This window comes from Geotrypetes seraphini, chromosome 4, assembly GCF_902459505.1.
Source record: "Geotrypetes seraphini chromosome 4, aGeoSer1.1, whole genome shotgun sequence".
Taxonomy (NCBI): Eukaryota; Metazoa; Chordata; class Amphibia; order Gymnophiona; family Dermophiidae; genus Geotrypetes; species Geotrypetes seraphini.
Window position 1 is genome coordinate 58,497,446 of NC_047087.1, and position 25,112 is coordinate 58,522,557.

A 25,112-nucleotide genomic window follows, 5' to 3' on the forward strand; every position below is an offset into this window, starting at 1 on the left:
TGAGTGGTATATGGCACATGTTCTGTATTTCAAAAACTAGAGCCGATAGAAGAAAACTGGTACCATTTTTGGAATCAGCAGGTCAAATATACCCTGAAACAGGTCTAACATTTGAGGCACCAAAATGAGTGTTGGCCAGTGTTGTTATAGGAGGTTTTTTAATGCCAATGAGGAGGCACACTTTTTAGGCTTGTGAGGACAGTACCAAGCCATGCCCTGAGGCTTTTTCTTCCTATGATAACAGCTATAAGCCATAATTATTGTTACTGAGTTTTATGTTTAGTAGTTTAGTATATCGGTTCAAATCCCACTGTTCCTCCTTTTGATCTTGGACAAATCTCTTAATCTTCCGTTGCCTCGGGTACAAACCTAGATTATAAGCCCTCTGTGGACAGGAAAATACCTTCTGTACTTGAATGTATCACGTACAATATCTTGAGTTATTACAGAAAATGGTGTAAGCTAAATCCTAATCAGCTATAACTAGGGAGTTCTATGCATGTGTGTTTACCATTCTCCTTGTCCTTTGAGGAAACCAGATTACTTACCTGAACCAGATGTTCTCAATAGACGAAAGGATAGAAAATTTTTATATAACACATCCACTTTCTATTTAAGTTTCATGGGAGCATATTACTCCTTATTACCAAAAGCTACATTGGTTGCCGATTGAGGCCAGAGTTTTATTTAAATTTGCATATATTTGCTTTAAAAACAATTTTTGGTATGTCTCTATATTACCTGTTTCCCATTTCTCTTTAAACCACTCTAAGAATCCCACATGTAGAGTCCATTTATTTTCTTACCTTACCATCAAATCGTGTCGTTTTAAGAGATTTCTTGAGAGGACCCTCTCATATCAGACAGCCAAAATGAATGACTGGTTTGGTAATTTCATTCCAGGAGTCCCGTCTTATTACTCTTTCAGAAAATTATTAAAGACACAACTATTTGATAAACTTGTAACCTAATCTTCTTAAATTTCTTTTAAAATACAATTATGTACTGTTTATACTTTTTAATGAAACTGATGTACTTTTATGAATTTTATATTTCCTGAATGTTCAGCTTACTTGTGAACCGCCTAGAACCATTCGTGGTCTGGTGGTATATAAGAATAAATTTATTATTAAAAGCTTTGTAATGCAAAAACTCATGGGTATGTGCAGTAAAGCAAAAGCATTGCTTCTTGTACAACCCCACTCGATTCCTGAATAAACAGGTGATCAATCCCATCTTGCAAGATCTCTTGTAGGAAGCTTTATTTGCATAGTTTTACTCCTCATCTCTTACCTCTTTACTGCCCTCCAACATCCAGTTGTTTCTTATAAGCGAGACAGTAGGAACTAGTTTTTTTCTGCTTGTTTTTATTTATGGCAGTATTTTTTCCGCTACTTTGCATGATTTCTTTCTCATCCTGCAGAGGAACCCTTGAAGGGACAGCTTTGGCTGTGAGAGATCGCAGGCTCTGAGGGGCAGATCCTGCTTTAAGGGGATTGCTGCTTTGCAGTGCATCTACTTGGACAGCTTGAATTCACAGTTTGGGGCTCGGGGATCATTCCCTTGGGAGCATAGCTCACCCCAAGTTCATCCACTAATGGGTTCGAGTACAGGCTCTGTGGTGGTTTATTCAAGATCAGGGCTGACTGCATTCCTCCACCTATTAGTGTGCGCAGGTTCTGGGAGGGGTGGAGGTCTTCAGCCAGTTCAGTGGGTCTGAGAGGCAGTCAGAAGACATAGGCAATCCAGATTCCAGGCTTCTTGTGGCAGAGGATTTCCCTGTAAGCTGTTTCAGCTTTCATCTTGCAGCTCCGAGCACACAGCATGGCACAATTGGCTGACAGTCTATGAGATCGATTTTTTTTTTTTGGGGGGGTCTCCAAATTCAGGTTTTGGGTGATTTGGAGGTTAGTCCTAGGTCTTCCCACTCTATATCCCCTCTTGGCCCACAACGATTGGCTATGCTCTCTGGATATCAAGGAAGCCTACACTCATATTCCAATTTACCCGGCTTTCAGGAAATATGTCAGATTTCAAATGGCACATCACCACTACCAATACAAGGTCCTACCATTTGGCTGGCATCTTCTCCAAGAGCCTTCACAAAGTGCCTGGTGATGGTAGCAGCGGCCTTGAGGTCTCAGGGTCTTCAAGTCTTTCCCTATCTGGATGACTGGTTCATCAAAGATCCTTCATATCACAATGTCATTCTAGCAACAAATCGCACCATGTTATTTCTTCAGAACTTGTGATTCGAGATCAACTTCCCCTAGTCACAGCTTCATCCATTTCAAAGGCTTCAATTCATTGGGGCTCTTCTCGACACCACTCAGTTGAGGGCGTTCCTTCTGCAGGATCGTCAGATCACTTTACTTCAACTTTGTCATCAACTGTGCCGGCTTCAGTCAATCTTGGCCAGGCGAATGATGGTTCTTCTGGGCCACATGGCTGCTACAATCCACGTGATGACTCCTTTCGAGGCTCCATCTCAGAACACCTCAATGGGCTCTAGTCTTGCAGTGGTCTCAGGAAACCGATCTTCTCACAACACATTTCTGTAACCTCGTCTCTTCGACGGTTGCTGCAGTGGTGGATGATATCTTCCAATCTCTCCAGAGGTCTTCTGTTTCACACCCCTCCTCATCAAAAAATTTTGACTATGGATGCATCAACTTATGCCTGGGGGGGCACATCTAGATGGCCTTCAGACTCAAGGTCCTTGGTCCACCAAAGAGCAGAACTTCCATATCAATCTTATGGAACTCAGAGCGATCTATTATGACCTCAAAGCTTTTCAACATCTCTTAGCCAACCAAGTCATCTTGCTTCGCATGGACAATCAAGTAGCCATGTACTATATAAACAAGCAAGAAAGCATAGGATCCCTCCTTCTTTGTCAGGAGGCTCAGAAAATCTAGCTTTGGGTGACTGCTCGCAGTATCTATCTTAAAGCAGTCTACATTCAGGGAGAACAGAATTACTTAGCAGACAAGCTCAGCAGAATTCTTCAACCTCACGAATGAACACTCAACTCTGTAACTCCCCATCCCATCTTATTGTAATGGGGCACTCCTCAAGTGAATTTGTTTGCATCTCCCCACAACAACAAGTTGCCCCAGTTCTATTCCAGACTTTAATCGCCTCACCGTCTGGAGGTGGATGCATTTCTACTGGATTGAACTTGGAAGTTTCTCTATGTGTTTCCATCCACTCCTCTCAATCTGAAGACTCTTGTCAAAGCCAAGCAGGAGTCATCCACCATGATTCCCATAGCTGCTAGGTGGCCCAGGCAACCTTGGTTCTCCCTTCTGCTTCAACTCAGTGTCTAGGAGCCAGTCCCTCTGCCAATATTTCCATCTCTTCTTACGCAGAGTCAAGATTCTCTTCTACATCCAAACCTTCAATCTCTTCACCTGACAGCTTGGTATCTCTCGGGGAGAATGCAGCTGAACTTCATCTTTCTCAGCCTGTACGACTTATTTTAGAAGCCTCCAGAAAACCAGCCACTCAGCAATGTTATCAGCAGAAGTGGACCAGTTTTTCTACCTGGTTGTCTTCATCACTAAGATCCAACATCCCTTTCAGTTTCTCTGGTCTTGGATTATCTTCTCCATTCGTCTGACTCGGGACTCAAATCTACATCTATTAGAGTCCTTCTCAGCACTATCACAGCTTTCATCAACCAGTTGATGGTAAACTTCTAACTGCTCATCCTCTGGTCTCTAGATTCATGAAAGGCCTTTTCAATGTTAAACTACCTCTAAAGCCACCTCCAGTGGTCTGGGATCTCAATGTGGTTCTTGCTAAGTTGATGAAGCCTCCATTTGAGCCAATGTCTACAGCTCACTTTAAGTACCTTACGTGGAAAGTTATCTTTCTCATCTCACTCACTTCTGCCGGAAGAGTGAATGAACTTCAAGCATTAGTGGCAGATCCACCATTCACAGTGTTCCACCGTGACAAAGTGGTACTTCGCACACATCCAAAGTTTCCTCCGAAAGTCGTCACCGAATTTCATCTCAGTCAATTGTGCTTCCAGTATTTTTTCCTAAGCCTCATTCTCATTCAGGAGAAATGGCACTTCACACTCTGGATTGCAAACGAACTTTGGCCTATTATCTCCTCAACTTTTTGTCTTCTTTGATCCTAACAAGTTGGGGCATCCTGTCTCCAAAGGAACAATTTCTAACTGGTTGGCTTCCTTTTTTTATTATTATTATTAATTTATTTGCATTTCAAATTTATATACAAGAATCCTCTTGATACAGCAATACAGAGCATAATTATTAAAGAATATTATATGATTATCATCAAAAGTTCACAAGAAAAAAGCAAACATAATAAACTATAAATCATATAAAGATTATAACATTATAAGTCTTCCTTAGACCACACCATACACTGGAGAAACAAGTAAGAAAGATAGAGAGATCTATTATAAAAGAAAATAAAAATACTAATAAGGCTTAATGCGGTTTAAACCGGCCCTCATTTCTTTACAGCTCTATTACTTTTGCATTAATTTTTTTGCATCCAAAAAGGTTCGAAGCTGCTCTGGCTCAACAAATACATATTTTATACCAGCATATTTTATCTGACATTTACATGCAGATTGTTGAGCAAAATGACTTCGATGGGATTGGGAGTGATATTGACGACATAGGTCAATGACTGGTTAAGCGGTAGAATCCAGAGGGTAGTGCTTAACGGTACCCCCTCCAATACATCGGAGGTGACCAGTGGAGTGCCACAGGGATCGGTCTTGGGACCGATCCTTTTCAACATATACATAAGAGACCTGACTCAAGGGCTTCAAGGTAAAATAACACTATTCGCCGACGACGCCAAACTATGCAACATAGTAGATGACAGCACCTTGCCCGACAGTATGGAACAGGACCTGCTCTTATTGGAACATTGGTCCTCGACTTGGCAGCTAGGCTTTAATGCCAAAAAATGTAAGGTCATGCACCTTGGCAGCAAAAACCCGTGCAGAAATTACACTCTGAATGGTGAGACCTTAGCTAGGACTAGGGCAGAACGTGATTTGGGAGTAATCATTAGTGAAGACATGAAAACTACCAAGCAGGTGGAGAAAGCTGCATCCAAGGCTAGACAAATGGTGGGATGCATCCGTAGAGGTTTCGTCAGCCGGAGGCCCGAAGTCATAATGCCCCTGTACAGATCCATGGTGAGACCTCATCTTGAATATTGTGTTCAATTCTGGAGACCACATTATGAAAAAGATGTGCGGAGAATCGAGTCGGTTCAGCGAATGACCACCAGGATGGTCTCGGGACTCAAGAACCTCCCATATGAGGAAAGACTGAATAAACTGCAACTATACTCGCTCGAGGAACGTAGAGAGAGGGGGGACATGATTGAGACTTTTAAATATATCACGGGCCGTATCGAGGTGGAAGACGATATCTTCTTTCTTAAAGGACCTTCAACCACAAGAGGTTATCCGCTGAAAATCAAAGGTGGGCAATTTCATGGCGACGCCAGGAAGTATTTCTTCACCGAAAGGGTAGTCGATCATTGGAATGAACTTCCATTGCAGGTGATTAACGCCAGCAGCGTGCTCGATTTCAAAAAGAAATGGGATATGTATGTGGGATCTCTAGCCGGGTGAAGTCTGGGGGTGGGTCATTAGCGTGGGCAGACTTGATGGGCTACAGCCCTTTTCTGCCGTCATATTCTATGTTTCTATGTTTCTACATGGATAGGATAACAAGAAATTTGCTCCCATTTTTACAGCTTCTTCCCTCAAAGTTAGATACAGCTTTCTGCGGTCCTGTGTTATTTTAGTAACATCTGGGAAAATTCTAAGTTTTTGTCCCATAAAAAAAACTATGGGGAAATCGAGAAAAGGCCTTCATAATTAAATTCAGGTCCTGTTCAAAAACCAATGAAATAACCAATGTTCCACAATATTCAATTTTCTCCTGAGAATTTTCTAGTAGTCAGTCAGGTTATTCAAATCAATTCATTGTTCCATTTCTTGTTGATTTCCTTGTAAGTTTTCTCTTTTTTTGGTAGATAGTACAGTCTATTTATTGGCGGAATCATTTTGGAGGTAAATTGAAGATTTTCCATCAAATATTTTCTAAACAAGTCTGAGGGATTAGTTAATTGTATTTTTGGAAAATTTAATATACGAAGATTAAGCCTTCTGTGATTCTCCAATTGTTCAATTTTCTTCTGAAAGAAGACTCTATCTTTGACAACAGTAGATGAAATTTTCTGAAGAGACAAAATTTCCTTAGTTATCTGGTCAAACCTAGAGTCTGTTTCAGTCTTAATAGTTCATCCAGTTTACTTACAATTTTTGAGAATTGTCCAGCTGATTGAGTTGCAGCAGTTTCCAATTTTTGGAGCGTTCTCCGAATATTAGGCAAAGTTGCCTGTGAGGAGTCAATTCAATCCGCTCCTCCATTCGATGTCATCTCAGCTCCATGGGCTGCATGAGGTCCTCCTCCGGTTAGCGTTGGACATGTCAGGTCCTCAGCGTTCCCGCCCTCATAGCAACTCTGAGCTGGGTTAGGCGGTGAATGAGCTGCAGGAGGGGAAAGAGATGTTTCCAACCCCAAGGCTCCAATATCTCCCTCCACCGGAGCAACCGTGGGGATATTCCCCCCTCTCTCTCTGGCCGGTGAGCTTGTTAGGAACCAGTCCAACAAAGACTGCCTGGTTGTAGGAGGATCCAGTCGGACGGACCCCTTGCGCTTTGTGTGAGGCATAGTCGCTAGAGGAAAAAAAAAAAATGCTGGCAAGCAATTGCTCAGCCTGAAGAATTGCAAGGTAGGTGGAGCTCAGGTTCCTAGCTGCCTGGTTGACTAGCCGCCACCATCTTGTTTTCTCCAGCTGCCTGGTTGACTTCCTTTATATTCTGTTATGCTCAGGCTGGGCAGCAACTGGAGAGTCGTGTCACAGCCCATAAGGTTCGAGCTATAGCATCTTCGGTAGTCTTCCTTCGATCTACCACTATTGATGAAATATGCAAAGCTGCTACTTGGTCCTGGATAACACCTGTTACAATAAGTAACTGTGCTTTCTAGTGGGTCCTGCCAGAGAGAGAGCCTTTGGAGCTGGCCGGCAGTGCCCTGCTTCAATCACTGACATCACAAAGAAGGAATTGGCAGGTTAGAGGTCCGCAAAGGGTTGGAGCAAGAGAATTGTGAGGTGAGGATGGAGGATAAGGGGGAGTATGCTGCCTCCGGGGAACAAGGTGGGGGGAGAGGAAACAGATGCCTCACAGGGAGGTAGGGTCTGGGGTAGTAAGGAGAAAAGAGACATGAGTGGGCCGCTACTGAGAGAGAGAGGCTTTGGGCAGGTGAGAAAAGCAGGTAGGAGAGTAAGAAAATATGGACAGGTTGGGGGGGGGGGGCAAAGGTTCAAAAGCATATGAAGAGGTGCAAGAAATAGAGGATGGAAAAACAAGGAAGATGTTGGCCATGGATGGAGGGGAGGGGAGAAATTGTGACAGTGGTGAGGAGAGAGAAGGGAAGAAATGGTGGACCATAGAAGGAAGAGAAGAGAATGGTGCCCATGGAGGGGGGAGGGTGATGGAAGTAGATGAGAGGAAAGAGGGAGAAGAGAGACTGGAGGAGATGATGTTCATAGAGAAGATGGTGCCCATGAATGGAGGAGAAGGGAATGGAAGAAATGAAAACTAGATAGATTTGAGATGGAGGAAGGAAAATGGAAGAAAGTTTATTGTGAAAGATTGGAAGGGAAGGAGGAGAAAAAAAAAAGAACTAGTGAGTAGAGGAGACCCTAAAAACAGAGTTGATAGCACAGAACTGTGCTACATGTATAAAGAAGCAGCACCAGAATCAGAGAATGAAAAATTAGAAAGAGAAAATCACCAAACAACACTAAGATAAATGATTTTATTTTTAGTTTAGTAATTGAAATACTGTATGTCAATTTTGAGAATTTACATCTTCTTTCTCTATATTGCACCATACAGGGAGTGCTTTTATACAATTAATCATGCGCTTAATCAATATACCGCCCTAATAGAAATATAAATTTATCATTTAATGCAGTGGTTCCCAAACCTGTCCTGGAGGATCCCCAGGCCAGTCGGGTTTTCAGGATAGTCCTAATGAATATGCATGAGAGAGATGTGCATATAATGGAGATGCCAGGCATGCAAATCTGCTCCATGCATATTCATTAGGGCTAACCTGAAAACCCGACCGGCCTGGGGGTCCTCCAGGACAGGTTTGGGAACCACTGATTTAATGTGTTTATTTTGAAGCTGGAGTCAAAGTTGAAACATTTTTTTACCAGTTCCACCCAAAATTGCTTCCATCTTCGATACCACAGTATCGCCACAAAGTCTAGGAAGCAGGAGCCTCAGTTGAGGTACAGAAGCATGGTTTTCTACTTAACATCAAAAGCAATGTTAACTAGTCTATCCAGTTGACTAACTTGTCTCTGTTGTTTTAGTTTTTTGTCTACTGATTTCATATTATTACATTGTGGTACTATTTAATTCCCTTTTCAATTGATGTATATATATTTAGAAACTAAAAATAATTCAGATTTTCTTAAAACCATGGAAACAGAGAAAATTATGGCAGATAAGGACTATATGGCCCATCCATTACCCTTTCCTTTCCCTTAGAGATTCTATATTCTTATAATTTGAAAATCTTAGATAACTTGATGTTTAGTTATTCATTCTGTGGCTTGAAGCAACTTTTAATGATATCACTTTTGATTCATGTTCAGCATTAAAATTAGTTTTAATCAGTTTTATCAAATTTCCCTTTCAAAAGCTCTGATGCATACACAAAGGTTTTAGAATTTCTAAAATAAATCACCACCTACGATTTCACTTTGTATCGGAAGACTTATACAACTCGTTTTTGGCCTTCAGCAGAAAGAGTTCCTCACGTGAAAGGATATGATGAAGAAAGTATAGCCTCTGTAAGTACCACACAAGATGAAACCCAAGACAGCTTCCAAATGGACAATGGGACAACAAATTCTAGTTATCTTCTACAAGGTGGATACATGTTGGCTGCTTCTTATTGGCCAAAGGTAAGAGTGAATGAAATACTTTGCCAAAAGGATCCTAATATGGTATTTGAGATCACTGAGTCTCAGCCCAGTCTTTGGACTGTTTACAGATATCCACTGTATGTATGAAATTGTGTACATTGCCTCTTGGACCATTTCTCTGTCATTAGAAGCTTGATTAGTGTCTTGTCCTTAGTAGTCAAAACAATTATATCTGAATTTGAAAAATTTTCTTATGTAAATTTAAATGACCCTAATAAACTGTAATAGAGTTCACTTCTCCAGTAGAGATAGTGTGTTTGGGTGGTGAAGGGAGGGCAAGGGCTAATGATGGCACAAGCAAAGTTTTATACAAGAACTAGTAATAAGCTGTTCTTAGAACATCCAACTTTTTTTCTCCCTATTTTGTATGTTCTCCAAATTTGCTTTAATCCAGTTGTTGCAATGACACTTCTCAACCGGGGGTAATGTGCCAGGGCTCCTACCAGATCTTTCCAATCAAGGATCCTAAACCTAGCCACTAGGTATCATCATTGCATAATGACTGCCACTCTCCCTACAGGAGCTTACTATAAATTAGACTTTTTTTGTAATTTGGGTCTCGGCTTGTACCATGAGAACTGTTAACCATTTCCGTAGTACATTCTGGCCTTTTTCTGGATCTTTTGAGGAAGCACATGTTCTTGAAGGGAAATGAAAGAGATGGGCTTAAGAGGATAAATATACAAAGGCTGTGGTCAGCAAGACTCCAAAATTACTCTTTCCATGAGGAAACATTTTACTTAAGGTTATCTAGGCTGATTTGATTCTTCAAGAAGAAAGATGACATGGGACTATACAGATCAGTAACAAACAAGAGGAGTCAAGGATGACAATTGCTCATTAGTTCATATTTTGGTGACTTGCCCACTAGCTAGTGTAGGAGCAAAATGGCCTCAGTAATCAAAGTCTTTTTAGTTGAGGAAGCATAACAAGAGACTCCCATTTCTTCCTTAGCCAAAATTCAAGTCCTGCCAATGATGTTAAAAGAACATGTTGTGCTTTTTTTTCCTCAGGATCGAGTGATGATTAACCGGTTAGACAGCATTTGTCAAGCAGTCCTTAAAGGAAAATGGCCCTCAGCACGAAAAAGTTATGATAACAATGCTGTTGCATGTTTCTATACAACCAAACTTCTGGACAGCCCTGGAGCTGCTGCAGACTGTAGTGAGCCTGGGGTACTGACACCAGCCAGTACTGCTGTAAAAGAAGAACATGATGTATTATCACAGATGTCAAAGGTGAAGAAGCATATACGAGAAAAGGAGTTTACAGTGAAAATCAATGACGTATGTTTAATTTTTATTGCCTTAGGACCTGACTGCAATTGCGGTGTGCAGCATGCTTTACCTGCAAGTAGCTGCCTGCTCTCACTTTTGGTTATTTCCTTTGCACACTTATTTTTCGGGTTCTTAGATATGTCACTTTTTAGTCATTTGAGAATCAAATTTTCATAATTACCTAAGAGTTATATTAACTATATATTCCCTGCCCTATCCCCCTCCCAAACTTCTGAATCCCCTCTGATAAATATGCTTTCTAAAAAGTCTGTCTTGTGCTGGTTCTAACAATTCGGTATCTTTTTGACATATAAATGTGTTTTAGTACATTTGGCTGTTGGAGTATTTTAGCATGCCGTGTGCCAATTAGCACTGTGCTTTAACGAGGTATGAGGCTGCATAGTTAAACCACATGTTGATAGCTATGAATTCCTCCTTGGTGATATTTCAGATAAAAGTACTAGATATAGGAAATACACACATGAATATTTATATGGAAGCTTTTCAGCTTAGCTGCCTAGAAGTCAGCTAGTCTGAAAAGTATTACTTGGGCTTAAACATAGAAACATTCTTGTAAAAGAAAATAACTTTTAAATAAAAATGGGAGGGGGGAGGATGGGGGTCTGTTAGATTAATAAATTTAGATATATTGGGGTTCATTATAGAAATTTTATATGATTGCATCGTGATTGTTCAGGAGGGAGGGGAGACTAATTCTGTAATGAATATTAAGTGTGTGTTATTGATGTATAAAAATATGGTATTTATGGTTACACTTAACTGTAAGTTTTGAAAATAATAAAGATTTGGAAAAAAAAATAAAATAAAATAAAAATGGGTTTACTTCATTGTTTGGAGTACTCTATGATTACTTCCCTAGGAGTTCTTTAACTCAGTTGCTGTGCCTTGAGTGTGTTTTGTTAGCTGTGGCCTATTATGACTATCTTGGAGGTAATCATCTGACAGACACTTTACAAGATATGCATATGTATTTTTCCCCTCTAAGTGTTATAGTCAAGTAATTCAACATAGCTGACTTTAAGTTACTTTGGTTAAAAAAAGCTGCATTAAGAAATTTTAACAAATTTTTACTTAAAGGATAGATATACTGTATACACTCAAATATAAACAGAGATTTTTGAATGGGGATCTTGGTTTTTATTTGGGTCCACCTTTAATCCTGGTGGTGTAGTGAGCCACACCAGGATGGGAGTGATCCCTCCCTCTCCCGAAGTGAGGTATCGGGTCCTGTCTCAGTTGTCCCTTTTCCTTCCTCCCTCCCTCCCTCCCTCCCTGCTATAGAATCAATATGTACCCCCTTCCTCTCTCCTGGCTGTAGAATCATTGCGCATCTCCTCCCTCCTTCCCTGCTGTAGAATCAATGTGTGCCCCCTTCCTCCCTCACTGCTGTAGAATCAACACACTTCCCCTCCCAGGCCTACCATAATCACTAATGGTCTAGTGAGGTGAGTTTGGGCAGGAGCAATCAGGAACTTGTGACAGCCATTTTTTCAGCAAGACTGTGCGGGCAGAAAAATAAGAGGATAACTCCTGCCCCGTTTCACCCCACTGGACCACCAGTGATTAAGGTAGACCTGAGGGGAGCCCTTCTCCGGGGGCACATGGTGATTCCACAGCAGGGAGGGAGAGGACACGCATTGATTCTGCATCAGTGAGGGAAGGAAGGGGCGCACAGTGATTCTACAGCCATCAGACAGCCAGCACAGGACCTGACACCTCACCTTGGGGGAGGAAGGGATCGTTCCCATCCTGGTTTGGCTCATCACACCACTGGACCATCAGGATTTAAAGTAGACCCAGGGTGAGTCCAGCGCTAGGTTCAGAAGGGTTGGGTGTATAGCTGGGCAGCATTTGAATATAAACCCTCGATTATATTCGAGTTAACATTTTTCCTCTTAAAAAGGGGGTGTCATCTCGGTTTATATTCAAGTATATATGGTAACTATGAAATTTAAACTCATGTTGGTATTGTATATTAGTGATATATAAAAGCCCAACATAAGTGCTCCCGATTCCTCCCCTGGAATATTCATTTTGACATGAAAATCCAGAATCACTGAGGCCCGGATGCACATAACTCTCCAGTCATATGCCAATGGTCGCTAAACCAGTTTGAGTGGTTTAGCAACCAATGGAATTTGCCGAACCACTATTGATAACGGCTCACCGCATGGTTTTCCATGCGGTCATACATTTTCTGATTCTGACATACAAATGACCTCATTACTATTAATATTAAAATAAGCCATCTGATGGCCTAACATTGTATGCCATAATTGGGTCGCTAATGCCAGCCTGAAAAAACAAACAGGTCTACTTGCTTTTTCATTTTTTTTCTATGGGCACAGGTGTTATGTGTGTGCAGCACACACACAATATCTGCCCCATTAAAAAAGTTGAGCTGCCCCCTCCCCTTGATGACGGCCCTCCCTCCAGCGACCCTTGGTAGAAAATTAGAGACAGGACGGGATGACCTTAGGGGCGTCTGAGTCAATCAAGGACTTAGACCCTTTCACGTACATCCCAGTATGCACTGGAAAGGAGAAGGCCTACCATTTTGGACTGGCGGGCCTGCAAGCAGGAGGGATGGGCATCCCCCCTGCAGTCATCTTGTGTACAAGTATGGGGTGGTTCGAGGGGACATTCAATAACAGGAGGAAGTAGGCATCCCTCCTGCCAATTCTTTTTAAAGTTTGGGAAGGGGGATCCTGTGAGGGGAGGGGTTCAGTCAGTTTGTTAGGGGTGGGGTTCACAGAGGCAGGAGGGAGTGAGCATCCGTCCTGTTGATTTTTATTTAAGTCTGTGGAGGGGGCGTTCGGCCCTGCAGGGGAAGTGTTTGTGGAGGCAGGAAGGAGTGGGCATCCTTCCTGCTTCTTTATTTTTCTTCCAGGGGTTTTTCAAAGGGGGGCACCATGGGTGGGTGGCGTCTCACTTTTTTTAAATGGGGCAGATATTGTGCATGTGTAACAAATGCACAATATCTGGACCATTAAAAGAAAAAGCCCCAACAGCTAAGTGGTAGGAAGCTGCTTTGGGGCTTCCTCTGCCACTCAGCTGTTCGGGCTTTCCTAAACCGGCTCTGCATGTGTGTGAGAGCTGGTTTCTAAGCAAACGATCAGATGGGATTACAACTGCCCTCTGTAAAACTCATTTGCATGGGCAGTTGTTTGAACATCAATCACTGTTAAGACACCAGTCAAAAAATCAGCCCACAGTGACCCTGAGTGAATAAGCTGATTCCTTTTCAAGACTCTCCTAATTTTGACATTATTTTAACAGGAAAGTGGTTTGAAGTTGACTTTTCAAAAGCAGGGACTGTGTCAGAAAAGGCCACTTGAGATTGAAGAAGGTGCCTTAGGACAGCAACAGTACCTGGCACGACTGCATGAGCTACAAAATGCTTCAGAGACCAGTCTGGTAAACTTTCCCAAATCCATTCCAGTTTCAGGTAAATATCTGGACTCATGTTTTTTAACGGAATGTTTGGCCTTACTAACAGTTCATACTTTGTGTGAATATTTGTCATTTTGATTCTATTTTCTTTAAAACTAACTCAAAACAACTTAGAACATAAAAGTTGCCATACTGGGACAGACCGAAGGTCAATCAAGCCCAGTATCCTATTTCCAGTAGTGGCCAACTCAGGTCACAAGTACCTGGCAAGAATAAAACAGACTATATGCTGCTTATCCTAGGAATAAGCAGTGGATTTCCCCAAGTCCATCTTAATAATGGTTTATAGATTTCTATTAGGAAATTATCCAAACTTTTTTTAAACCACATTCTCTGGCAACAAATTCCAGAGTTTAATTACATGTTGAGAGAAGAAATATTTTCTCCAGTTTATTTTAATATATTACTTAGTAGCTTCAGTGCATGCTCCCTAGTCCTAGTATTTTTGGAGAGAGTATATAAGCGATTCAAATCTGCCTATTATTCCACTCTACTCAGTATTTTATAGACCTCTATCATATCTCCCCTGAGCCATCTCTTTGCCAGGCTGAAGATCCCTAGCCGCTTTAACTTTTCCTCATAAGATAGTCGCCCATCCCTTTTATAATTTTTGTCACCCTTCTCTGTACCTTTTAATTTCACTATATGCTTTTTTGAGATAGGGCGATCATTAGAAGACCTCAATATGTATACTCTGGAGGTTAGGAGGAACAGGGGTGATATGATACAGACAGTTAAATATTTGAAAGGTATTGATATAGGACCAAATCTTTTACAGAGAAGGGAATTGGTAAAATTAGAGCAGTGTATGTGGCACTGGCTGCCGCCTAGGATATTGCCTGCCCCCCTCTGCCAAAGCCGCTGCCAGGGATCCCTCCTTCCTGCCCCCCTCCACCAAACCCAACCCAGAAAGTTTCCCACTGATGTCAGAGGAAATCCTTTGGAGAAGTTGGAGATCCCAGTTACCTCCTTCCTGCCTTCAGCAGCACTTGTTGGAGGGATTCATCAGCGGCTCTTTCATGTTGCATGTAGCTGACCCAGAAACCTTCTCTCTGACATCAGAGGGAAGGCTTTTGTGGGTCAGCCACATGCAGCATGTGAACCGCTGCCCACGCGTCCCTGCAACAACTGCCACTGAAAGCAGAAGGAGCAGTCCAGCTAGATGGCCCTGAAGAGTGCAGCTTGAGCAAGTAAAGGAGAGAGGAGAAATGATCTGGGACAAACGGAGAAAGGAGAGGAGGAAGGAGCACTTTGGGACATGGGAGGCGCATGATTTTGGGACAAAGGCAGAGGGGGGCATGAACTCAGGACGCAGAAGGAAGGCGGGGGCATGAGCATGGGACACAGGAGGGAGGAAGGGGCACTAGTGAGGTAATAGAAAGGCAGAATTGTTGGGAATGAGTGTGTGAGTGAGAGGGAAAGAGTGCACATGGGGAAAGGAAGAAAGAGGAAAATTGGGCAGAGAGAGAGAGAGAGGAGTGAGGTAGAAATGCATAGGGAAGAGAAAAATGACAGGGAGAAATGTTGGATATGGTGGTGGAGAGAAAACAGAGGGACAGATTGAAGGGGATGCAAGAGGGAGGAATGCTGGACAATATTTTATGTATGTAACTATTTGTAAACCACTTTTGGAATATATTTTAAAAATAAATAAAATAGTGATGGAGGGAGAGATGTGACATTGTGCTAGAGAGGGTTGATAGAAGGAGAAATGGGCATGAGGCTGATGGGCAATGGTCAAAATGCTGCACATGATCCAGGGGATCAGAGAGGAAGAAATGTTGGATGTGGCAGTAGAGGGAGTGGGAGAGATGCACCCTGGATCTCTCTCTTTCCCCACTCCCTTTGCAGCAAGAGAGGGAATGAGAGAAGGACAGTGAGAGAGAGAGGGAGACATGTTGCCAATAGAGGTGGAGGAGAGAGGAAGAAAAATTGGACTCATGGAGGACAGAGAGATGTTGGTTGAGGAAGGGAATGAGGCCTGGAGGAGAGGAAGCATGCAGGAGGCAGAAATAAAGAAATATTGGATATATAGTCAGAAGGAGGTGCAACCAGAGATTCATTAAATCACCAGACAACAAAGGTAGGAAATATTATTTTATTTTATTTTTTTTAATTCTTTATTCATTTTTAAGCTTTCATCAAGTGTACAAAATTAATATTAACAATATTAAATAGACCACTTGAACATCTTATCAGTATACTTTATAAACATAAAAGCAACCCTCCCCCACCCTCCCAGTGGACAATTTAGTGATCGAAATGTGTCAGTTTTGAGAATTTATATCTGCTGTCTATATTTTGCACTATATTTGTCTGTATTTCTATATTGTTACTGAGGTGACATTGTATATTTTAAAGTCATCTGTCTTGACCTCTTTGGAAAAAAAAAAAGAATATAAATGATAATTAACATTTTCTCTGTGTTCAGTGTGCTTTGTGGGTTTTTTTATTTTATTTTATAATTACCATTATGTATTAATAAGATTATATTGTGTGTATATGAAAAATGGATGAAAGAAATTGCATTACAATTAGGAAGGGTTAAGTGACTTAATTATCTTAAGAAGGAATGAAAAAAAAGGGAAGTTGAAAGAAGACCAGGAGGAGGAAGAGTGAACGAAGGAAGGGGAACACTACCGGATATTGTATATTTTTTTCAGGGGAGTGAAATTGCAGACACATCTCTTAATTTAGTTTTGTCAGACTTGTGCTCCTTTAGGACCTATTCAGTTGTCACATCCACCCAGCATGATCCAGCAGCATCAGGCCACAGCCAGCTCCATGAAATTCGTACACACTAGTTTTATGGAATGAGCAACATTGGTTATTGTAACGTAGGATGAATGGATACAAACTGCTCTGTGTCAAATATTTTTTGAGAGCTACAGAAAATGTAGCTGATTGCAGAAATCTTCATAAATGTATAAGTGCTCCTCCGCGAATTTGCAGTCCGCGATTCGCGGTCCCGGTCATTCGTGGTATTTTTTGACCGCGAATGACCGGGCAGGAGAGGGCAGCCAGAACGCCAGCAAGTGAAGGAAATCACTCACGGTATGCTCCGTCCACCTCTTCTTGTACTAAGGTTGGGCCTCACCAGTCAGGAGCTACGTGTCAAAGCAGCTCCTGATTGATGAGGCCCGACTTTAGTAAAGGAAGAGGCGGTCGGAGCATACCGCGAATGATTTCCTTCACTCACCGATGCTCTGGCTGCCCTCTCCTGCCTCTCCGGCTGCACTCCCCTTTCTCCCCTGCTAAAAAACGTATTCGTGGTTTTTCAATATTCGCGGGGGGTCCCTGGAAAGGAACCCCTACGAATATCGGGGGAGTACTGTATAGTTCAAAGATCTTTATGTAATATAAATGCTTTAATTAAATGCTTTGTCTTATTAATTGTAATTGTATCATTAATTTGATTAGGTGCCTCCAGCCAGTTAACAGCTAATGGAGTGATACTAGATAGCCAGCCTACAGTTAAAAAAAGACGGGGACGAAGGAAAAATGTGGAAGGAGTCGACATCCTTTTTATGAACAGAAATAAGGTACCCAGTCATGTAAGTGCTTAGGATTCCTCTAGCCATATGAAATGTTTGTTTTGGTTTTGAATTTTTAACTCAGCAGAAAAGGGGAAGGTACCTTGCCTCAACGTACAACAAACAAAACACAAAAGACAAGTGAGATGTCCAAAATAACCAATAGTATAGTTTATTGGGACTAAAAAATGTTTATACTAATAAACTATACTATTGGTTGTTTTGGACATCTCGCTTGCTTTTTGTGTATGTTTGTGGGTTTTGAATCTTTAAATTACTTTTTTTTTTTTTGTACACAAATTAGATTTTTTTCCCCCAACTTTAAAATGAAAATGCAATTCATAGTTACAAAAATATAACTCTTTCTACCAAAGCATATGTTGGCTTCTAGTATACACTTAAATGTTTTGTCGATCTTTGGTAGAAATTAGCAGGAACTCAGTCAGCAGTCACACAGACTGCCAGTGCAGAGAAAATGCTTAAAAAAAGAAGTTTGTGTGACTGCCGCTAATTTATGTCAAAAATCAAGGATCACCTATCCATCCATCAACTGTATTAAGCACATTTTTAAGAAAGTTGAAAACATACCCCTGATGCGGGCAACTGCTGAAACATGGCCATGTGCAATCTACGTTCTTTCAATCAAATATGTCAGTCATTCACGAAACAGCAAATAATTCAATCCAAAGTCAGTCACAATCTTTTTCAATCAACAAGCAAAATACTTGTAACAAACATACAGGTGGCAGCACCTCTTCAGTAATCAAAGACTGTTACTGGATTGAATTATTTACTGTTTTTTTTGTGTATGACTGACGTCTTTGCCCCGATGTAGCCCGTTGACAGGGCAAAACATGGTCCATGCTGGGCTATTTATATGTGCAAATTTTTCAGCAAATAAGATTTTTTATCATCTGAAGTTAGTTCTGCTCCATTTGCCCATGCCTGTTATGATCTGCACACCACAAATTCATCTGTTGTCTACCTGCAATTTTGGTTGGGCCTGAGACCAAAGTGGGGGGGACCTAGGTTCACCTAGTCCACCCATGCCTATGCCACTAAACAGGACAAGAAATTTACGGTAGGTTTCTAGTTTTTGTACAAGTACAGTCGCTGGATGCCAACAGTCCTGCCATCAAAAGACAGTTTCATTTGCTGCTGTAGCTTTTTAGGGCATATCATCTCTACCAATTGGACAAAACTAGTTTCCATTTCCTTATGTATTTATATTCTCCATGGATGGACAAGAAGGATATTAATCAGCAACATTCATGGGTGTCGTCATCTCTAATAGTGCCAGTTTGGTTCTGCCCTTCCAAAACCCAGAAGAGCTTGCTAAAATCTGGGCATGATCCAGTGTTCCTTCCCACCCAGGTGTAGTTCCTCCCCCTTAGTCTTTCTCATACATCTGCAAGACAGGAACCCATCTTCTTTTTCTTTTACAATTTTGGAAACCAAAGCCTGCAAGAATCTATCTTTATCCCATGACAATCAGGCAGCATAACCTCACAAATGTGTGACGTCATCCACGGATCCCGGTACAGACAATGCTAAAATGTACTGTCACTTTAAGATTTAGAAAGTTTCAAGACTGCCTGCTCTGCGCATGCGTGAGTGCCTTCCCACCCAATGCCAGCTCGCAAGGTCGTCAGTTTTTTGTTTTACGTGGCGTGAAGAAGACGTATCTGGATTTTGTTCAATCAAGTTTGCCTTCCCACTTCATTTTTCATTATTTTTATTCTTTTCTTCGTCTTAGTATTTTTTTAGGTTTAGGTTTTTTTCTGTTACTACTACTATTTATCACTTATATAGCGCTGAAATGCATACACTGCACTGTACATTTTGACATTTAATTGGCTGTCCCTGCTCAGAAGAGTTGACAATCTAACTTGGACAGACAGATATGACATATAGGGTTGGGGATGCAGAACCTAAGGTGAGAGGAGTTAGGAGTTGAAAGCACTCTCGGAGAATTGGAGTGATTCACTAGGGTTATACAGTCTTTTTAAAGTTCTGTAAATCAGAGGGTTTCATCATGGGTGTAGAGCCTATTAAAGATGAAACACCTCTTCTGTTTCTTACTGCCAGAGCTGTTCCATAGAGGAATCCATCATGGGTATAGAACCTGTTAAAGATGGATCACTTCTGTCCATCACCATCAACTCTACTTATCAGTAGAAAGCAAACAAGATTCTGAATAGAGGGATGAGCAGGAATCCACTCTGGGTGTTGAACTTATCAAGTTTGGATAGCCTCATTTACTTCTCATAGTCTCATGTGACATTTGCCTTCAACTTCTGCAGCAACACTATTTTTAACCAAAGGGATCCACTATGGGTGTAGAGCAGGGGGTCTCAAAGTCCCTCCTTGAAGGCCGCAATCCAGTTGGGTTTTCAGGATTTCCGCAATGAACATGCGTGAGATCTATGTGCATGCACTGCTTTCAATGCATATTCATTGGGGAAAATCCTGAAAACCCAACTGGATTGCGGCCCTCAATGAGGGACTTTGAGACCCCTGGTGCAGAGCCTTTAAAGTTGGATTGCCTACTTATGGAAGGGAGAGGAAAGAGTACAAAATACAGAGAACTTCAATAGGTGGCTCAAAGCCTGGTGTCATCAAGAAGGTTTTAGGTACATAGGAGGATGGGGTAATACATGGAAAAACAAGAAACTATATTGCACTAATGGGTTACATCTTACTATAGCAGGAAAAAGAATCTTTGCTGAGAAATTCAGGCAATATGTTTCTAGGCGTTTAAATTAGAATGGGGGGTGGCGTATATATGCAGGGTAATTTTGGTGGCCTCCCCCAGCAAAAGCCAAGATGTGACAGTAGTAAAGGTAGCAATGTAAACAACAATCATAGCAAATCACTACTTAGAAATGAATTAGGAAGTGAAATTAATTAAAAAAAACTATAGAAAACAAATTAGATTACTGTTGAAAGGTAGCTGTAAAGCAGTGACCACAAACGCTCACACTCTAAGCAACAAAGTTCATGATCTGCAAGCCCTGATATTAGGGGCAGATTTGGATATTGTTGCTATCACAGAGACTTGGTTCAGTGATTCCCATGGATGGGACACACACATACCAGACTATAATCTTTTTAGCAAAGACAGATGGGTAAAAAGGTGGAGGAGTAGCTCTCTATTTAAAGACCAATATCCAAGCGACTGAAATGCAAAGTAACTGTGAAAAGGAAGAAGTGATATGGATTGCTCTGAAAAGAGAAGATGGATCTTCTATCTTAAGTGGGTGTTGTCTACAGACCTCCAGCTTAATCACAGAAAATTAATAAAGATCTAGTGGCAGATATACAAAAGTTGGGAAAGAAAGTGGAGGTGCTGTTGTTGGGTTACTTCAACCTCCCAGATGTGAACTGGATTCGGACAGCAATCTTCTCTACCTACTTTGTCTGCTACAAGCAACCGCCTGGTTTAGTGTAGGGCTGTTGGATTTTGGTTATTGGCCTTCTGGTTCCTGGTTGAGGTGCCAGATTGAGCTTGGGGGACACTTTCAGGGGGGGTCCGTCTGACCTCAGGGGTGTCACACTCGACTGGTTGAGTCCCTCCCCCCATTTCCCCCACCTCTCCAAATTTTTATCTTTAGAGGTACTTCAGCTGTAAGCCTACCATCATCTACCAGCAAGACATATAGCTTAGAGAGCCAGTGGGGTCTATTCAATTGTAATTTAAAGTTATATTGGGAAAAAAAAAGTCCTGAGGCAGTGCCGGTTTGAAGGGAAGCCTTCAATTAAGGTTAATTTTTATTACTAACCGGCACTTTTTTCCCCTAGGAACAGTTTTCGCAATGAGCACTTTTAAGCTGAAAAAGTGCTCATTGTTCTCCAGGCGCGAGGTCGATGCAGCCGGCGTATGTACGAAGTACACCAGCCACCGCAAAGGGGAATCCTCATCAGCTTCGGATGCCGGCAAGCAGGGTTCCCCTTCGCATGTGCACTGCAAATCAGCAGCAGGCAGTGGTTAAGCATGGGCTTCCCCTACTGTCCACACAGGGATTTCCCCAGCTTCCGACAGTCAGGAAAAGGAGGTTTCCCTTACTGCCGATAGTGCTGGGGACTTCCTTTTTGTTGCTGGATCTGTTCAGGTCTCTTTGCTGCCTCTGGCCTTGAGGGAGTTTTTCAGAGGGTTTTGGTGGGAAGCGCCACCAACTTGCCTGTGGCATCAGATGACCTTCCCCCTGTCTTAGAGAGATAAGAACAGGTTTGTACTGGGTCTCCTGATGTGACAGTAAGTCTTGCTTTGCCGCCAGGGGGGGTTTGCCTCAGATTTTGTTTTAGCCATGTACAAGACTTACTTGCAGGAGGTTGGGAATCTCTGGTTGTCCTGGGGGCCTTTTGTCTTCCGCATCCTCCCCTGTTTGCCGCCCCCCCCCCCCCCCCTCGGCATTAGCTCCAGTCCAATCCCCCCTGTCTTTGTCCAAGTGGCCGCGGGTCTCATGGGATGAGGATTTTCTGTTTGCAGATGTGTTTTCGCCTAGTGAGTACTTGGACTCCTTGTTGGATCCCCAAGATCCTCTCGAGGGGGCAGATAACATAGACATGTGTTTTGCGGAGGCGCCAGCTGGCAAGGATGTGTTGGTGGTGTGCATTTTTCAAAGGAAGAGCTACAGGAGCATATTCTTCAGCTTTTGTCGTTTTTTTGCTTAAGACGACATGAAGGAGCCCCCGCATGTGATGGACCCCCTGCTTCGGGGATCTGTTCGGCCTCCTATTCTTTTCCTATGCATCAGGATATTCGGGATGTACTGCACATGCAATGGAAGGCGCCGGAAACTCCTTTTCATTTGGCGCAGTCCATGGCTCGGCTGTATCCCATTACTGATGGGGGATAGGGATACCTTGAAGTTCCTGTGGTTGATGCGGTGGTCTTTGAATATCGCACATCAGCATATGGTGCTGGTTGAAGGTGGCTCAGCCTTGTGGGACTCTCAGGATTGCAGGTTGGAGTCTTTTCTTAATCAAAGTTTTGACATGGTGGTCCAGGCAGCGATGTGTGGCAATCTGGTGGCCCTGGCTTGTTTCCGGTGGTCCAAGCATGTTCTTGACTGGGAGTCAGATCCTTGGTGGATCAGGAGGTTGCTAAAATTGAGCTGGGTGCTTCTCTCTCGGATGCCATGCATGATCTGCTGCGGGCTTTGGCCAAGTCCATGGTTCTTGGAGTGGCTCCTCGCCATACCTTGTGGCTCTGGGATTGGTTGGCAGATGCGGCATCTAAGGCTAAGCTTAATAAATTTCTGTTTCAGGGTTCTTTCTTGTTTGGCAAGGATTTGGACAAGTTGGTTCAGGCCTTGACTGTCTCTAAGGTGCCTTGTCTTCCTGAGGACCGTTCTTGCCTGCCTTTGCGGGTGGTGTTTGTGTGATTTTCGTCGATTCTGCCCTGTGCAGCGGGGTGATTACTTTTCCTTCTAGGGGCCATTTCTTTCAGAACATGCAGTCCTTTCAGGGTGCCCGCCGGGGATGGGGGGGGTCATGACTCCTTTGGAAGCCCCTCCGCCGCCCACCCCAATGACTCTTTGCAGGCCCTTCCCAAGGTGCCAGTGGGAGCCCGGTTGTGGGAGTTTTACCATGGCCATGATCACAACAGATCAGTGGGTCCTGGAAGTAATTTTGAACATTTATGCTCTGGAGTTTTCCCAGCCCTTACCAGATCACATCCTCTCTTCTCCTTGTCAGGCAGCTTGAAAGAAGCAGGCTTTTCGTCAAATGCTGCAAAGGTTGCTCAACCTCAAGACGGTAGTCCCAGTGCCTTCTTGGGAGAGTTGCACCAGCAGGTATTCCATTTATTTTAGGTGCCCAAGAAAGAGGTGTATTTTAGGCCCATTTTGGATTTGAAAGATGTCAACAGGATGCTCCGGGTTCCGTCTTTTTGCATGGCGACTTTGAGATCTGTCATTCTGGCAGTCTAGCCTGGAGAGTTCCTGACTTCCCTCGATCTGACAGAAGCCTATCTGCATGTTTCGATTTGGGCCTCCCATCAGCATTTCCTTCGTGTTACGATTTTGGGAAAACACTATCAGTTTTGTGTGCTTTCTTTTGATCTGGCCATGGCTCCACAGACTTTCACCAAAATTATGGTGGTGGTGGCAGCAGCCTTACGCAAGGAGGGCATCCTGGTTCATCCCTATCTTGACGACTGGTTGATTCGAGCAAAGTCCTTTCAGGAGAGCTCCCGGGTTACGACTCCTGCAGTTGCTGAAATGGGTGGTAAACTTGTCCAAGAGCCAGTTGGATCCATCTCAGCACCTGGAGATTCTCTTCGAGGCCTGAATGTGCAAGTTGCAGTTCCAGATTTGCTTCCTGATGGTGTCATCGGGTGCAGGATTTTCTGCAGGTCTTGGGGTTGATGGCAGCCTCCCTAGATATGGTCAGGTGGGCTCGGGCTCAAAAGCGCCCACTTCAGTATGCTCTTCTTCAGTAGTGGTCGCCTCAGATGCATGATCTGAATTCTCCTGTTCCACTTCAGGGGTTAGTTCGTCACAGCCTCCGCTGGTGGCTACAATCTTCCAATCTGACCCCGCCCTGTCGTTTTTATTCGGAGTTTTGCGCAAAGAGTACGGTTTTTCTGTGTTATCTTTTTGTCTTGGTTGTTAGGGGAGATTAAAAAACAGCGGCATTTGGTTCATCTGGCAATCTGTGGTGGATGTTTTTGAAGGTTCTTATTCTAATCATCCTCCAACAGTATTTTTCTCTGTTAGTTGCTATTCTCCTTCTGGGAGTTCTGTTGCTGTTTATAGTTCACAGTTCTTAGTTTCTTAGTTCTGCTTGGCTATTTGTCAGACTGATTGTACTTGGTACTGCACAGCCCACTTGTACTACAGCCAGAAGGTTGTGTCTGTCTCCACCTGCTGATCATAGTTAGCTATTACCCATCAGCTTCTGGGCCGATCTGGAGGGAGTAAAAGAAAGAAAATTAGCAGGTAAGAACCTAATTTCTCCTTATCCTCTCAAACCCTAGAAAGCAAAATGAGATGACCATTACATTTTAAAGAGAACATTGCTGTTGGAACCCTTTCTGTATCTTATTTTTTCTGCATTTCATACATGTTTGGAAGGAAAAGCCACTAATGTAAGCTTGAATGCTGTTCTATGGGGATAGTGTGGCACAGTGGTTAAAGCTACAGCCTCAGCACCCTGAGGTTGTGGGTTCAAACCCATGCTGCTCCTTGTGACGCTGGGAAAGTCACTTAATCCCCTCATTGCCCCAGGTACGTTAAATAGATTGTGAGCCCACCGGGACAGACAGGGAAAAATGCTTGAGTACCTGAATAAATGCCTGTAAACCATTCTGAGCTCCCCTGGGAGAACGGTATAGAAAGTGAATAAATTATATTATGTATCCTTTCTATTATTGTATTTCTACCCCCTAATCTATTGTATGATAATATATGTTTGTTGAGATCAACAGACATATATTTTACCTTTGTACGCTGCTTAGAAGCTTGATAAGTAGGATAACAAATTTTAAATACACTTCTCCCTCCGTATTCGCGGTTTCGTTATCTACGGTTTCAGTTATTCGCGGTTTTTCATGCACAGGCTCTACCCCCAAACTTACGTCAAAGGAAGCTCCCAGCGATGCACAGAGAAAATCGATCCTCCAAGCGATGCACAGAGAAAATCGATCTTCTCAGTGTTATACAAAGGAAATTGTGGCACTATCTTGACAGGAACAGGTAATTTTATTTGCGGTCTTGTATCTTTTTTTCAGGCTTTTTACAGAAAA

At 42.6% G+C, this 25,112-nt stretch overlaps 1 protein-coding gene across 1 annotated transcript in view; it reads left to right on the forward strand.

Moving 5' to 3' along the window:
* CHD9 (chromodomain helicase DNA binding protein 9) overlaps positions 1 to 25,112 on the forward strand; it is a 499,652-nt gene that overhangs the window by 429,351 nt on the left and 45,189 nt on the right. The window contains 4 exon segments of the mRNA XM_033940083.1: positions 8,894 to 9,057; positions 10,092 to 10,316; positions 13,656 to 13,824; positions 17,250 to 17,383. Of these exon segments, the coding sequence (XP_033795974.1) occupies positions 8,894 to 9,057; positions 10,092 to 10,316; positions 13,656 to 13,824; positions 17,250 to 17,383 (692 nt within the window).